General features: G+C 40.9%; 1 protein-coding gene across 2 annotated transcripts in view; it reads left to right on the forward strand.

Moving 5' to 3' along the window:
* The window catches only part of ASTN2 (astrotactin 2), a 1,034,049-nt gene that overhangs the window by 476,790 nt on the left and 539,426 nt on the right, over positions 1 to 17,833 (forward strand). For both annotated transcript variants that reach the window (XM_004372122.1, XM_004372123.2), the window contains 3 exons: positions 11,478 to 11,562; positions 12,032 to 12,106; positions 12,872 to 13,009. In XM_004372122.1, the coding sequence (XP_004372179.1) occupies positions 11,478 to 11,562; positions 12,032 to 12,106; positions 12,872 to 13,009 (298 nt within the window). The remainder of the gene's footprint in view (positions 1 to 11,477; positions 11,563 to 12,031; positions 12,107 to 12,871; positions 13,010 to 17,833) is intronic.

Here is a 17,833-nt window from a genome sequence, read left to right on the forward strand (position 1 = left end):
GGCAGGAATAATGATAATAATATCACTACCATTTACTGAATGCTGCCTACACATCTGGAAATGTGGTCATTGTTTTCCATAAGTTATCACCAATCCTTGTGTCAATTTTTAAAATTGGGTTTAAGACTTCCACTTTCTGATGAGGAAACAGGCCCAGAGAGGTCCAGTGATTTATCTAAGCTGCATAGTCAGTAATTCGTAGATTGAGGATTCAACCTCAGATTGATTGGTTCCCTAGCCAGTGCCCTCTTCCTTTCACCAGGCTATTTCCCTTGGCTCTCCAAGCCACTTCCAGGTTTATCTGAGAATCTGTGATAATGCAGGGCTCTGGGATGAAGGCTGGGAGGAGCAGGAAGAGTGCAAACCACTGCCCCAGCAGGCCCAGCTCTGTGCATCCGTGTTAGATATCCCTACTTCGGTCAACTAGAGCCAGATCCTTCCTGGTTGTTGGAGATACCTGTGTGTGTATCACTTGCAGGCTGTTTGTGTGATGTCTTCACCTCCCCTCCATCCTCAATCAGCCACAATTTTGAGAGAGTTTTCTTCCCCATATACTTTTCTTCCAGACACTAATTCATAGTCAATTGTGTGTGTGGTGCACTCAGGGGTGAAAGAGGCTAGAGAGATGGGGGACAAAGCCAGGGGAGAGGGACTGCTTTGGCTGAGACCCTAAAGCAGGGGCCCAAGGGTGGCCTGGCTAGTGGCCTCTGCAGCCTGGGGCCATCCCACACCAGCTGTCCACATGAGCTAAATCAACACCAATTAGTCCCCATGTAGCGTTGATTAAGGACTCTGATCTCCATCAGACCCTATTACCAGCCTCTACCACAGGAACCTTTTCACCTCTAATTATTTTTGCTTCTTGCCCTCAGAGGCATGCTGATGAATGGCAATGAGGGGCTGGCAGCTAAAATGCAGATGTCCAACTTTGTCTCAAGTGCTTTGGGAAGAACATGGCTGGAACATCTCACTCCAGCAGTGTAAGAAAGGAAGGAACATCAGAGACACTCAGGTGAGGTTGCTGAGATAGCATCAAGATCAGCCTCCTCACCGTATAGAGAAACTGTGTCAGAGAGGGAAGGTACCTGGCCCACATCACACGGTACATTTGGCTGAGGGGACTTCTAAAGAAATTTTCCTTGCCTCATAAATGTCCAAATTATATTCTCTTATTGTTTCACTTCAGTCATGTTCCTCTGTCTCTCAAGCCTCTATTTCCTAATCCCCTAAATATCCTACCATACTTCCCACCCTCTAGCCCCCAGGGAGATGCTGACACCAAGAGATAAGACCACAGTATGTTAGAGGAGGAAACAAGGATTGGAACTTGAACAAGATTTGGAAGGACATTCAGAGATCTCTAACTACCACCTACTCATTTTACAGATGAGAAGACCGAGGCCTAGAAAAGGAGAGTGAACTGCCCAACCTTACAGAGTTAACTTATGCTCAGTATTATAAAATGTATTCCCCAATGATACTGCTTGTATTCAAAATTGTTCAAATGGTTTCATTTCTTTGCTAATAATCATTTTGCCACTTAATTTTCCCTTGCCCACCTACTCCCTCTCAACCCTTGGTCTCCATTACGGTCCCCAATTCTCAGGCACTCCTTTTCTCAGGGAGTGAGATCAGGATAGACCTGCTGCAAGCAGCTTCGTAGAGCCTTCAGGTAACTCTCAGTAAGACTGCAAAGATTGACTAGGACCTGTCATGAATGGCCTTGAATGCTAAACCAGCAGGTATGGGTTCTACCCTGAAAGCAACTGGAAGGCACTGAAGGCTTTTGGGACAGGTCATGAGTGCAGCTGTTCTTTGAAAAAATGACTGTCCGTCAGATCAGATACAGGAACACTGAAAGCAGACAAGTGACAAGACTTTTGCAATCGTGCACATGCAGTATTGAGAGCCTGAACCAGGGCAGTGACAGTGAGGAGAGATGAAAAGGAATGGGTCCCAGTGACACAGAGAGGTACAATCAGTGGGATTCAAATACAATTAGCATGATGAGGATAAAACATATGATCCAGTCAGAATTTTTCTCTAAGATGTCCAGAAGAATGGAACCATCATTCATAGAGGTAGGAACATGAAGCTTTGAGGTGCATCAGCAACTTTTGCCACAACAACACCACGTAACAACCGAGCACATTTCATTGTCAACCAGATATAAGCCTTTTGCGCAGTGTCCAGTCAGGGTCCAGCTGCAGTTGGTTTCAAGCTTGAATTGCATTCAGATCTGCTCCATGTGTCTCTTATCTTCTTTGGATCAGCTGCTACCTGGAGCATGTTTTTCTCATGGCAAAAGGCAAGAGCAAGCCAAACCATACAAACACATTTCAAATTTCAGTTCACATTATGTCTGCTACTATCTCATTGTCTAAAGTAAGTCATATGCCAAGCCTAAAGACAAACGATGGAGGAGGAAAATTCTCTCTGCCCGCCATCAGCCATGGCAAGGAAGAGAATACATACTGCTACAGAGAAATGAGGCCTTAAGACCAATTATTCAGTCTAAATTTTCCTTCAGCATTCCTGATCTCCCATTCCTGTGCCTTTTTCCCCACTCTCCTAAAATATGTCCTGTTAGAGAAAACATTTCATGGCTTGGGAAGAGTCAGAATAATCTGACCTTGGATGTTTACTCCTCTTCTCACAAGCTTGACACCTTGGGGAGCTTACTCACCCTCTCTAAGCTTTAGCTTCATAACGTGCAAAGTGGAGCCAATAACATCTTCTTCCAGTGTTTTCACAGATGCCATAAATTATGTAGGTAAGGCCAGCACACAGTAGGTGCTCAATTAGCAGGAGATATGATGCTACCCCTGTGGGTCACTTCTGCTAGCGGTACAATCCTCTGATAAAGTATTTCCATTTGAACAGGGGATATTTGGAAGAGCAATGCTTTACCAATCAGCAGGAAGGAAGCTACTTTACATGTGGGTAGATTGAAGGTTCTTACTTCTTCCCTAACCCTCAGTGTCTTTGCTGTTAAGTTCCTTCCAGTTGGTTCTGGCTCATAGCAACCCTATGTACAACAGAACGAAACACTGCCCAGTCCTGTGCCATTCTCACAAATAGTTGCTATGTTTGAGCCCATTGTTTCAGCCACTGTATCAATCCATCTCATTGAGGGTCTTCCTCTTTTTTGCTCACCCTCTACTTTACCAAGTATGATGTCCTTCTCCAGGAACTGGTCCCTCCTGATAACATGTCCAAAGTACGTGAGACCAAGTCTCACCATCCTTGCTTCTAAGGAGCATTCTGGCTGTACTTCTTCCAAGACAGATTTGTTCATTCTTCTGGAGGCCCATGGAATATTCAGTATTCTTTGCTAACATCATAATTCAAAGGCATCAGTTCTGCCTTGGGCTTCTTTATTCATTGGCTAGCTTTTGTGTACATATGAGGCAATTGAAAATACCATGGCTTGGGTCAGGTACACCTTAGTCTTCAGTGTCTAGCACATGATAATTGCCAAATTAATGGTGGCTCTTCTTGTTATTATTGTCCCTGAGGTTATGTTTATTGTTGTGGTGTGTGAGGTAATGTAATAGATCTTTAGCTTTGAAGACCTGATTTCATGACCTTAGGCAAGTGATCGATAGAGTCCGAACTTCAGTTTCCCTATTTTACACAGAAGACGTTAGTACCTCCCTTGTGGTACCAGTCATGGATGACATGAAATGGCATATGTGAACTGACTTCCACTGCTCCTAGCACAAGCAGGCCTTCAGTATTGTTATGCCGAGCTGTTTCCTCCCCCACCATGTGCCTGGCCCTGAGCTGAGCTCCAGGGACGCAGAGGTGAAGAGGCCCAGGGTGGCTTCTAGAGTCAGAACAAGGAAGGAAGCCATGCTTTTTGCTCTGAGGGCTCAGAGAGATGTCTTTCCAAGCCACAGTGACAAGAAAAGTAAATAGGAAAGTGAACAACAGACAGCGTCCCTGGTCTGTGATGATAAGTGATGACTGAGTTGAAAGCAAGTGAAAATGGAATCCTAAAGAGGATGACATTGTGGAAGGAGGGGAGCCAGACAGCCAGGCAGGCATAGGAACAAGGTTTTGCACTTATCTAGCACTCTCATCTGCAGGCAGTGAACTCCTCCTCTGAGCTGTGGGGGACAGAGAAGCAGCAACCTCTGGCTGATGCTCTGGTCCATACCTGTACCTTCTTCAGAAGGAGGAGTTGTAGATAAAGCAAACAAGTGTTGCTAGTTCTAGGAACACAGAGGCCAGTCTTGGAGATCACCTCATTCAAGTTGCCCAAAATTTACAGATAGAGAAACTGAGGTCCATTTGGCTTATCAAAGGCGTAACTTGGAATTGGGACCATCCTTCCTCCTAAGAACCTTTTCTTCCCATTAAAACAAGCCTCTGAATGGGCCCTTACCATCAAGGAACAATAATAACAAAATGTCTATTAGCTATGATATTCCCAGCAAGAAAAATGTGGGAAAGACTGAGTTTGCTGAGTACTTTTCAAAAATCACTTTATCCTTGACATGAAGGACTTATACAGTGAAAACTATAAAACACTGCTGAAAGAGATTAAAGAAGATTTAAATAAATGGAAAGATATTCCGTGTTCACGGATTGGAAGACTTAATATTGTTAAGATGTCAGTATTACCCAAAGTGATCTATAGATTCAATGCCGTCCTGATCAAAATTCGAACAGCCTTCTTTACAGAAATAGAAAAACCAATCCTCAGCTTTATATAGAATGGCGAGAGGCCCTGAATAGCTAAAACAATATGAAAGAGAAGAATAAAATAGGAGGACTCACACTTTCTGATTTAAAACCTACTATACAGCTACAGTATTCAAAACAGCCTGGTACTGGTATAACAGTAAACACATAGACCAATGGATTAGAATTGAGAGTCTAGAAATAAACTTACACATCTATGGTCAGCTGATTTTTGACAAGGGCGCTAAGTCCATTCGGTGAGGAAAGAGGAGTCTCTTCAATAAATGGTGCTGGCCAACACAAATAGAAGTCACCCTCCAACAAAGTAGACACACCTACACTCCCACTCAACCCCACAGCACACTCATCTTCAAATATGGGGGAAAATGCAGAACAGACTTTCCAATTCTCATGGACTATAGACTTTCTGGAGCCGTGAAGATTGGATGAACTCTGAAACTATTGCCTTGAGATAATCTTTAAACCTTAAACCAAAAACATCCCCTGAAGTCTTCTTAAAACCAAAGAATAGTTTAGCTTAACTATTAAAAAAAAAGTCTGCCTTGAGCATTATGCTCTTTTAAGAACTATCTATATCAGATCAAATTGACAACAGCAACTCAAAAGATTAGATAGGAACCTTAGGGGGCAGTGAATTTATGTTAATAGGGGAGGAACAACTCAGAAAAGGAGAGTGAGAATGGTTACACAACTCAAAGAATGTAAGCAGTATTACAAAATGATACATGTAGAAACTATTGAATTGGTGTATGTTTTGCTATATATATTCTTAAGAACAACCACAAAATAAATAAAATTATGTATATATATATGTGTATAATATATATGTGTGTGTATGTATATATATATATAATTACTCCATCCTTCTAGCAGATACATAACAGCCTCATCATAGATAAGGAATGGGATAGTGGTCATTCAGTGGTAGAATTCTCTCTTCTCAGCCAGTACACCTCATGTGTAGCCACCACCTGTCTGTCAGTACATGTTGGTGGTTTGCATGTTGCTATGATACTGAACAGGTTTCAGCAGAGCTCTAGACTACTAAGACAGTCTAGGAAGAAAGTCCTGGTGATCTACTGCTAAAAATCAGCCAGTAAAAACTCTGTGGATCGCAACAATTCGATTTGCAACTGATCATGGGGATGGCACACAACTGAGCAGTGTTTCATTCCATTGTGCATGGGGTTACCCTAAGTCGAGGATCAACTCAATGGCCTTTAACAACAAGAACACAGATAAAGAAATAGGCTCATAGAGGTGAACAAATTTGTCCAAGTTCATTCAGAGTCTAAGTGGCATATCCAAGATTTGAATCCAAAACAAGGTGATTCCAAGGCCCACATTCTGAACAATTTCACTAACCGTCCTGCTTCATATGATTATGATAAATGACCTGTCCACTTTGAAGTGGCTTAAGAGAGCACCATACAGGATTAATTCAGATTGTTTGTAATCCAGAGGTTCTGTTGTTTTTACCCAAGAGTTTATGGAGTAAGACTGCATATAACATAAAATGAGAAGCCAACAAATAGGACCTAGGAGACACAAATAGTAAATATTTTAAAAGCAATGCAACTCACCTATAGATGACAATACAGAGTTCTACTAACTAGCACAACAAAAAGCCACTTAATTGAGTTCCCTTATGGGAACCACTTTGAAGAGATTATGATCTTTTCTTTTTTTTAAGTCTATTATCAATTACGTATAAATGTATATTTGAATGTGCTTAAGGATATTTTAATTTCATTTTACTTTCTTTAAATTCCTGCTTATTAATATAATGCATTCTTATTATAGGAATTCAGAAATGTCAGAGGAGTATAAAGGAAAAACAGTTCTTCCTAAAAACTACTGTTGGGTCTGTTGAAGGATCAGTGCCACCAATGCAGTGGAAAGGACACTAAAGCAGTGACCGAGGGCCTTGTGGTCTGGTCCTGGGCCGGCCCAAAGGCTTGCCCAGTGACTCTGGCCAAATCCCTTCACTCTCTGAACTTGACTTCTCCCTCCTGAAAAATCAAGCTGGGAAGATTTGAACTACATGATCTTTAAGGGCCTTTTCTGCTCTAATGTGAAACAGAATTCTGTCTTAGACATTTCGTCACCACTCGTATTTACACTCCCCCTTTCCTGGGCAAATGCCTGTTGTGGATGTAAGAAAGTTTCTTCCCGCGTTCACCAGAATCATTGATATGCTGAAGGAACTCAGTCTGTAGTTCGTGATAATTACAATATATTTATAGATTCATCCATTCATTCATATATTCATTCATTCATTCAACAAATGAGTTGCCTACCCTGTGTCAGGCACTATCCTAATTATTAGCATACAAGAGATGACTAAGACAGGGTTTCTGTAATCGAGATAGTTTCAGTTTAGTGGGGAAAACAGGCAAATAAAAAAAAATAATTTCCCTATCCCATTGGCATAGGCATTACTGTTGTGAAATACGTGTCTTCATGTATTCAAACATGTATTTATTGAATACCCACGATGTACCAGGCAGTGCAGCAGGTGCTGGGGGTGCAGTGGTGAGTAAGATGGTGTAATCCCTTCTTTCAAGGAGCTTCCACTGTCATGAAGCTTGTTGTGGCAGGGGTCAGGGAGCATGGACATTCACAATCAGTACATGGAAGGCATGTGTGCACATGTCCCTGAAGAGCTGTTCTTTGACAGCCTAGGTGCCTTGGATGTGCAGAAGCAGGGCTGAGGGAAGGACTCATCCGGGGAAGTGCTTAATCTTCAGCTCTGGTTGTCAGAAGCTTTTCATCTTGCAAGAAGGAAATGCTTTGTTGCAAATAGTGGAGAGTTAGCTGAGCCAGCAGATTGGCAAATAGGAGTCAATAAAGCCAATAGCCATGGCATTGATGGTGGGTGATCTTGCCAGAGACACCCGGCCCACCTGCTGACAGTGATCACAGCTGAGACTAAAACAAATGGTGTCCAGAAAACAAAGATTAGGGATTTGTAAGGCAAGGAAGACAGCACAGCAGACTCTCATTGGCTCCCAGAATTGATGAACATCTATCTACTCCAACATTCCATTTTGTAGATGGAAAAACTAAGGCCCAGAGAAGAGAAAATGACTTACCCAATACCCCTAGAGTTATTATGTGAGCATATACCAGAACCCTGTGGCCAACTTGAAATGAAAGGGAAAGGGGAAGGAATTAATTTATTGAGCATCTACTTATTCTTACATCAGCTCTGTGAGAAACGCATTGCTATTACTCACATTGTACAAATCAGAAAACTGAGACCTAAAGAAGTGTGATAACACCTCCAAGATCACACAGCTACGGAGTGGGAAAGTGAGGATTGGAACCCAGGTCTGTCTGCTTCCAGAACTCATGTGCTTTTCCCTCTGCCTCACTTCCTGTTCTCCAGGCAGCTGTAGGAGGCCTCTAGGGTGGATTCCTCTCATTTACAAAATACATATTTGCTGTATAATGAGTGTCAGTAATTAATGATCAGTTTTGAGGCAGGGAAAAATTGCCGAGTAAGCACACAAGGAGAAAAGAAAAAAAAAAAGCAACACCCTTTTTCTGAATGCATTTCTCATTCTCACCAATATTCCCAAAGGGAGCGGGGAGGGAAAGAACTGTGCCCTTTCCTGCAGTCACTGACAGGAGAAATAGGGACCTCATTCTTTGCCCTTTCCATAAAGAAGAAAGAGCCACCTTCCCAACCCCTCCTTCCCCACCCCAGTCTGACTTCCTGTCCCTTTGCCAGAAGTAGCCATTTTACCTCTCCTGTTATGAATCATGAGGCCTGTGGCTTGTGGCAGATCATAAATCAGTTCTCGGAGTCTTGAGGACAAATCCCAGGACTTTTAATCTTTAATATGAGACGTGTTTAAAGTGGTGAATATTTCATGAAGAGACAGTTGCATTTTAACACACCATTAGTGAATACCAACCCCTCCCCCATTTGGTAAATTATTCTCATCAAAATCTCAAGTGTCTCAGCCCTTTCCCTCCATTCCTTTACCTCCAGCAACAATCAGTTCAGGAGGTTACACATACTTAAAGCATACTCCTTCCATGGAAGACCTCGAGCAGGATCTTAGGGAGGAGGGTTACAGAGAGCACGACCACCCAGCAGCCCCCTTGGTATGTATCAGTTACCCAGTGAAGAGGAAAGGTAGATACCTCTGTCTCTTCCTCCTCTTTCCCTCGTCTTCCTTCTCCTCCTCCTTCTATCTGTCAACAACCTTATTCTGAACATTTTGAATACTTTCTCTGACCCATTCTTTACTCCATCCTCTGTCTTACTGCCATTTCAGTTGAACCAACATTTATTAAGCCTATGTTTTTTGACAGACATTTGTTAAGTCCTAAGGGTACAAAGATGAACCAGAATTGCAATTAAAAAAAAAAAAAAAACTGTTGCCATGGAATCATTTCCGACTCATAAGTGACTCTATAGGACAGAGCAGAACTGACTCATAGGGTTTCCAAGGAGGGCTGGTGGATTCGAACTGCCAACCTTTTGGTTAACTGCTGAACTCTTAACCACTGCGCCACAGGGCCCCAAGAATAGCAGTATATAAAACAAATTAGAGTTTTTTGTTTAACACTCAAAATGTTTTGTATAAGGTCAAATAGATAACATTTACAGTTAATTAGTAAAAACAGTAAGGTCATTTGATGAATATCAGTACCAGTACCAGTTGCCGCCAAGTTGATTCCAACTCCTGGCAACCCCATGTGTGTCAGAGTAGAACTGTGCTCCATAGGGTTTTCAATGGCTAATTTTTCAGAATCAGATGGCCAGATCTTTCATCCAAGGCACCTCTGGGTAGACTCGAACCTCTAAGCTTTCAGTTAGTAGCCAAGCATGTTAACCATTTGCACCACTCAGGGAGTATTTGATGAATACAGACATGTTGAAATCAAGAGTTATAGCTAATAGTTGTAGAACCTGTGTTACCCTAGTATCCTTTTTACTCCTATGTATTGTTTTGGTTTTACACTGTTGAGAAAATCCCTGATTCACAGATATGTAGTTGCAAATAGCATGGGCTTGTTAGCATCTCGGCTCATAGCCTCAGTGCCCTCTTCAATGAAACAGAGATGACAGAAGTTATTTATTTTTGTTTTTTTGTTTGTTTGTTTGTTTGTTTTTGAGGCCTACACAAAATACATTTACCTAGCAACCTGAGTTAATGTGATGATGCTCCCCAGTGTTCTAAATTCTGGTATGTAACCTCTGAGTATCTTTCATTTTTATTCTAAAAGATACTGAAAAAGCTTTTTAAAGGAAATTAAAATCTAAACTTTTCAAAGTCCCCAAATCTCCTCCATTGAAAGACATATTTCCATGGAACATGGTTGGAAAACTTTGGATCAGACCACTCAGAATCACTGTAGAATTGGAGGGCTGTAGGCTCATCTGTGTGTTTGAGTGTGGTCACCAGAAGATAAGGAAGAAGGCAATTCAACAGCAGTGGCCTGGAAATTTATCAGAGCCTTAACAGATAGTTAATTATTCATTCAACTCAAACCTGTGGAGCACCTATTCTGCTCTAGGCATTGGGCTAACCCAGGGAATCTCTTAAAAGTGTTTCCCAAGGTATGTTCCACAGAATGAGAATGCTGTGAATTGCTCCACCAGCAAGGTTCCCAAGGTGAACTAAGTCTGGGAAAATCTGTATACACATCACCCTTATGGAGAAGCACACTCCAATGGCACAGTATAGTAGTTCCCAAACTTATTTTTTTATAGAATTTATTTTTGGTAAATCATCTATGAACATTCCACACATACATTTTAGGAAAATCCAATAACTGATTAATCAAAAAATATTCCCTAACCTTAAGGAGTGTACAGTGGAGCAGGACTGATCACAGCAAGAGGGTAGGGCAGAGGGCTTCTGAAACTCTTCCAGGATTCTGAACTCTAAAGACATACTAGAAAATGGGACATGTGCTGGCCAACTGAAAGGAGCTTGAGCAGTGGGAGAATATACTTCAGGTTGTGTGGGAGCCCAAAAAGCATTTGTGTAACCAGGTCTAAGACATGGCTAGAAATAAAAAGATGGAGGGATGGATGGATGGGGATGGATGGATGGGATGGATGGGTAGATGGATAGATGGATGGATAGATGCAAGGAAACTGAAGGGGAAGGGAGGGGAGGAGAGGAAAGAAGAGGAGAAGGGAAAAGGAGGGAAGGGGAGGGGAGGGGAAGAGAGAGAGGAAATCAATTAAAAAATAAGCAATAATAAAAACTAAATAAGACCAGGAGACTGGAAGCAAAAACAATTTTTCCAAAATTGAAAAAAAAAAAAAAGGTTTCTTGGATAAGGTGGAATTTAATGTGGAATTTATGAATGAACAAGATTTGTTCGTTTGGGCAGAGAGAATTTGAATTTTCGATCATTGTTTTAGTGTAAATGCAAGTTATAATAATTTAAATTGTTAAAAATTGGACCTCTATTTGTAGCCACGTGGTTACTTCCTGTTTCCCTCATTAAGCTGTGAGCTTCCTCAGGGTCCAGGTTGTGCCTTTGATCTCTGTATCCCCAGTGCCTATCAGAGTACATGCTATAGCATGTGTCCTGGGTTTGTTGAAAGAATACATGAATGAATGAGCAAATGAATTAATGAATTCTGTTAACCACAATGGCAAGTGGATCAGAATGCCCTCTTTCCACAGGGCTTTTCTAAAATAGGCAGCTCACTTTATTTCTTAAGAAAATAAGAAGAAGGCTGTTTTGGGAAGGCAGCATTAAATAAGATTCTTTTCTGTTTTCTCTTACAGGAGAGTGCAGTTGTCATGAAGGATTTGCCCCTGACCCCGTTCACAGGCACCTTTGTGTGCGCAGTGACTGGGGACAGAGTGAAGGGTGAGTGGCAAAGGACATCAGGTCAGGAATTGTGGAAGACCCATCCTCACCTCCTCTGTTTTGTTACCAGAGACCTAAAACCTCTCCATAAAGAGGACTCTTTCTCTGAAACAGTAATGCCCCTGCAGAACTCAATAGGAAGTGAATCCTACTTTCCCACTGAATCACGTTTTAGTACTCCAGATGCATGACTGATAAATCTAGAGAATGAAGGCTGAAGTTTATGTCACCCTTCCAGATATAACTTTTGATACGTAAACTTCAAATGGACATATGAACTTTTAAAATGGACATAGAAATTTTCAAGTCCTTCTGTAAAATGGAGACATTCTTTTATAATGTAAATAATCTGACCTATTAATTACTTCTGAGTTTTGGTTGTTTGTAAAGTTATTCTTAAGCAGTGTCCACATGTGAATCCCACCTGGTGCTAACTAATAGCATCTCCTCTCCCCTTTCCTCCCTACAGACCTTGGCCTTACACAACACTTGAGAGGGGCTATGATCTTGTGACAGGGGAGCAAGCCCCTGAGAAGATTCTCAGGTGAGTTGACCGTCATGTTGAGGCATGATGCTAGGGAAGGAAGAAGAGTCTGATAGGGAGGTGTGGTGATGCATCTTCAATCATTATACCTGTGGGCCTCTGGGCTGCACTGAGTAAAGGGGAATGCTTACTGGCACTAACCATTATGGCTGAGGTTGCTATGGGAATCTTATTCCCATTTGTCTGCATCTAGACTTATCAACTCAGATACTCGAACTAGGGGAGACACTACTGATTATCTAGTCCAGTGTTTAAAACTACTTTGTAGCCACAGAACCTCTTCATGCCACCTTTATGAAATCTTTGTGAAACTCCAATACTTAAGCAGATAATGACATACAACAAATTAAATAACAGAGCTGAGAATCAGATTTTGGTTGAAATTGATTCAGAGTCCGTGCTCTTAACCTTTGTGCTAGACTTCCCTTTCTGACTTAACAGTTACTTGTGAAACTCCTGATGGATATCAGGACTCCTGGGAGGACAGAGTTGAAATAACCCCTGTCCTCACAGAGTCCACTGTTTACAGGAGAACCAGGACTTCCACCTAGGAAAAGAGAAATGTGTTGGCTAAATGATTAACAAATTTAAGAAATATTGGCCCAAGTCTGTGCAATGTTAGCCAAAGTTGTGCCTCAAAGAATGGAGGGGACTCCGCTAGGTGGGGAAATGAGAAAAGGTCCTGGAATGGTTGGGAGGAGGGGCCCCTCTTTCTTGTTTTCTTTCTTCCCGGGGAATCCCCCAATGGAAACTCTTACATTACAGGTCTACTTTCAGCTTGGGCCAAGGACTCTGGCTTCCTGTCAGCAAAAGCTTTGTGGTTCCGCCTGTGGAGCTGTCTATCAACCCCCTGGCCAGCTGTAAGACTGATGTGCTCGTCACAGAAGACCCTGCGGATGTCAGGTAGGGAGATCATCTACAGTATCATGTGCCAAGGACTTCCAAGAGCACTGGAAGCCACTGTATTTTGGGAACACAGATCACCTATGAAGGAATGCTCTCCATATTGTTGAAGTAGGCACCTGTCTAGCTGATGATGTAGGGGACACTGTCAAATATACCCAGCTCCTCAAAGTTTTCTCCACTGGTGTACCTCAATGCCTTGTATTCCAACATTGTTGCTCTTCCTTTGGGTTTATATGAAATACGAGAGAAACTAACATATCATCTAGTTCATCATGGGATCATTAATAATCTTATCTTATAAAAGACCATTACTTAATGGTATATTGGAAAGTCATAAAGACAAATGATTGGAGAATACAGTGCTTTCTACTGTGATTCTGATACTGGGGACTGACTTTCAGCTAATACACGAGTTCTCAGCATCCAAGTCAAATTCTTTGTTCTTTATTCATGGAAGGGTGGAGACTGCCTTCCTCCTTACATGCCTTGCACCTTGTAGTTAACTTCATTATAGACTTACTCTACTGTGTTGTAATTAGTTGATTACATATCATTCTGTCCCATTATGTAGTGAACCTCTCAAGGTCAAGGAAAATAAGTTATTTAGCTTTTTAATCCCCAGTTCCCAGTATATTGGACAGCTACTAAATGTTTATTGATTTAATTAAACCAGTGTTCTTAGATCTGATCCTAACACTGTTCTGGAGCTTTCTAGTGTTTTTTTTTTTTTTCTCTCTGAATTTGATTACGAGAATCACTCCAGAAATTTAGATGCCACCAAAAATGGACTCTGGTTTTACTTTTGGAACTGGCTTGCACACAGCTTATTGGCTCCTGAACTAGAACTAAATAAAATAAGGCCCTCCTGACTCGCAGTGATTCGAGTGAAGGCACAGAAGATACACCTGTCAGATGGGCTGATGGTAACACTCACTCTAGAGTTGGACAGGTGTGGATTAGAATCCCTTCTCTATCATGTATGAGTTATGTGATCTTGGCCAGGTTCAACTCTCTAAGTGTCCACATCTTTGTCTACAAAATGGGGATAATAGCAGAATCTATATTACAGAATATAATAATAATAATCCGTATCCTTTAATCATTTTCTGTGTGCCAATAACTTTACTAATATTATCTCATTACATCCTTACATCAACCCTGTGAGGTGATGCTATTATTACCTCCATTTTACAGATCAAAATAATAATAATAATAATCACCTGAGACATAAAGGTGATTCTTCACTAGTAAGTGATGATGCCAGGCTTTAACCCCTGATCTGTCCAGCTCCAGAGCCAATGTTCTTAACCATTTTATTGTATCACCCCTCAAGAGTCGTTATGCTGACTAAATCATAGAAGCTATGTAAACACTGGTACATAATACAACCCCAGTGGTACCATACACCTATTTGAGCTGAAGTTTAGTTTAACTTCATCATTAATTTCAAGTAGAAACTGGTGATGCTGGGGCAGACAGCGTGGGAATGGTTGTATACTAGGTAACAGTAAGGTATCTTTCAGCCTTGAACCGTGTAGTTCCCTGTCATTGTCAACGTCATGTTCCTGCTGAGAGCAACTGTTATTCCTAAGATGACTCAAGTACCTTATTCTGCTCCAACCAATGTTACATTAAATATCAAGCTAGCCAAGTAGGTGTCCAGAATACCGATCTATAGTGGGCTATCAAACACCTTTGCAAAGAAAAAAAAGTTGAGAAAATATAAGTGTGAGAATGTATTGCAGGGAGAGTATTTTATATGGTTGGAAGGAATGCTGTGATGAGTTGGAAGGGTAAGATGCTCAGAGGGCATACTGTAATAACAATTAGATGTTTCTTAAACCCCTTATAAGAATGCTGTGCCTGGTTACCTGGAAGGCATGCTTTTGCCAAGTTGGGGCCAGAGCAGAGTTACCCAGGATGGAAAAGGGATGACTTTCTACAGCCATTGGTCCTCCTTTTCAACCCTTTCTCTACAAACCACTAAGATACTCCTTCAAATAAATATTGCACAAATATTTGAAAAATGTTGGTTTGATGAAGGCACTAAATTATTATCCTGCTTGAGGTGCCTACGTGCCTTAGTTTGGCCATGAAACAACCACAGACAGCCTTTTAAATCTTACCTTTATCTTATCTCACACAAGCCTGTTGGTCTCACTGCACGGGTGGATAAAAGAGATTGCAATCATCACCATTCAAAAGAATCTGCACTGTTTAGATTGAGTTTTCCAGTCTGCACTAATAAACCTTGTTTGACATGACATCGTCCAGGCAAGCGTATCATGGGCATTTAAAGAATTAATAAGTTCCAGTCAGATGATATGTTAAAAATTAATAAATAATAGATCATAATTATAGATAGCCAATAACACTGACATGGAATCGCAACAGAGAGATTAGAGGATAGACTGTGTGGAACAGCAGAGTCAGAGGGCAGAGAAAAGTAAGCATTCCAGCAGGATTGGAAAGGAACATATGAAAGTGTTTTGCCAATTGATTCTTTCTTTGTGTGCATATGTGTGTGTGTGTGTTTGTTTTTAATCTGTGATAAATTTTCAGAAAAGTATGATACCTTACACTATGAGAGGCAGAACACTTAGCGGTCAAACATAGAGACTCTGACCTACCAGGGTACCTAAATTTTAAACAACTGATGATAACAAATGTTGGCAGTGGTATGGAGCAACTGGAATTCTCATGCCCTGATCGTGGGAATGTAAATTGGTATTGTCATTATGTATACCTATTGGGCAGTATCTACTAAAGTTGAACATACATATATCCCATAGCCTATCAATTCTACTCCTAGAAATATACCTAACAGAAGTGTGTATATATGTACCACAAATAATACATATAAAAATAGTAAGAGTAGCACTTACTTGTATTGCCAAAATTTTGGAAAAAGACAAATGTCCATTATCAAAAAAAGTAGGTGAGTAAGTTGTGGAATAATCACACAATGGAATACAATTAATCGTAAAAATGAAGGAACACAGCAACTACGCACAACACCCTAGATGAAGTTCACAAATATAATGTTGAATTATGGAAGGCAGACACAAAATATTATGTTTATGTAAAGATCAAAAATGTATCTATGACGTTAGAATAAAGGAAAGTGGGTGAAAGATGGGGCAATGACTCGGGGGAGCATAAAGGGGCTTATGTGATGCTGGTTATGTTTGATTTCTTGATCTGAGTGGTGGCTACACAGGTGTTTTGAACTCTGAAAATTCACCAAGTTTTACAGATATGGTTTTTACACTTTTCTCTATGTATGCTGTATTTTGATTAAACATAAAGTTCTTTTGTTTTTTTAAAGTCATAGGCTATGGGACCAAACTGAACTACCTGAGTTCAAGTCTCAGCTCCACCACTTGCTTACTACATGAGCTTGGGAAAGTTATATTATTTTTCTGTAGCTCTGTTTCTCTTTGTGGATAATGGGAATAGAAAACTATGTCATGTAAGAGAATGGTGAAGATTAAATGATGTAATACATGTAAAGCACTGCATTTGGCATATGGTGAACTCTCTAGAAGCATTAATTATTATGCTTGTTACTGTAGCATAGTAGTTTTTGTTTCTCTTTCTCTTTTTAAGTTTTTCTTTTGCTGAAAAGCTACATTCATTCTCTGATGCATCTCAAAATCTTGAACTCGAGGGCTCACATGAATTCCTTTGTGGTGGGGTTTTGGGGAGAATTTAATATTAAAGTATAATGGCTTTATGTACATGGAAGAATTTGAAGACTGCATGAAGATTACTTGTGGGGTACACATAGAGTGTCCTGGGGGATTGCAAAAGGAAGACAGAATTCCTGACCAAGGGAATTAGGAAGATATTTTCGGGCACAAGAACACTGGCAATTAACCTTGAATTGTGGATAGGATTGGCTATGTGGAATCTAAGGCTAGAGGGAAGGTTTTCAAGACCGAGGGGTTGGAGGGTGAAAGAAGAGAACTCTCCCCTGAACAACTCCCATTCTCCAGCCTGTCCCAGTAGGAATTTTCCAGGAATGAGATTTTTAGCATTCGAGACACTAATGATGTCAGCTACAAAGGTGGAGATACAGATTCCTTTCAATTCTGTAAGGCTTTGCTGGGTTCCTCCTGTGTGCCAGGCACTGTGCCAGGCACTGTAGGAGTACAGAGATGAATAAGACCCACCTCTACTTTTAGGAATCTCACGGTGTAGCAAGGAGCGTGGAACAAGAGACTGATGTGAGAGATAAAATAAAAGCTACTGATGGAGAGAGAAGCATGGCAAGCAACACTTATTGCTACATACTGGGCCTTCTTCACATTTTCACCTGAAGCTGATTCTTCTTATAAGAGTGATGCAGGGGTAGCTATTATAATTGGAATAATAATCATGCACAAAGCCCAGCTTTTGGAGCCCCTTAGTGATTTTTCTATAGTCTCAAATCAATGAAAATGAAATGATGAAATACTGTTAATTCCTGCACAATGTTGGAAGAATAATGGAGATATCAGAATGCAGGTAGCATTGCTCACCTGGTGACAGTTTCCACATTGAGTTAGTTCTGAAAAGAATTAAAAATGTCTTGTTCTTTTTGTCTTTCAATTCCAAGCACTGAGAATGTATTGAACCCCTACTATATGCCAGGCTAAGTATTAGAGCTATTAAGATGGTTAAGACAAGGATCTCAGTCTGTTAAATGAGAAAAAATTGCAAACAAAAAGATGTCATACTTTATGGCAGTTGGGAAGGAGTGAGGGAAAGTTCAGGACGGAGAAAGGATACAAAGGTGGAGGAGGCCAGCTCCACCTGGGGACTAAAATGAAGGCCTCA

This window comes from Trichechus manatus, unplaced genomic scaffold (genome assembly GCF_000243295.1).
Source record: "Trichechus manatus latirostris isolate Lorelei unplaced genomic scaffold, TriManLat1.0 scaffold00016, whole genome shotgun sequence".
In the NCBI taxonomy this organism is placed as follows: domain Eukaryota; kingdom Metazoa; phylum Chordata; class Mammalia; order Sirenia; family Trichechidae; genus Trichechus; species Trichechus manatus.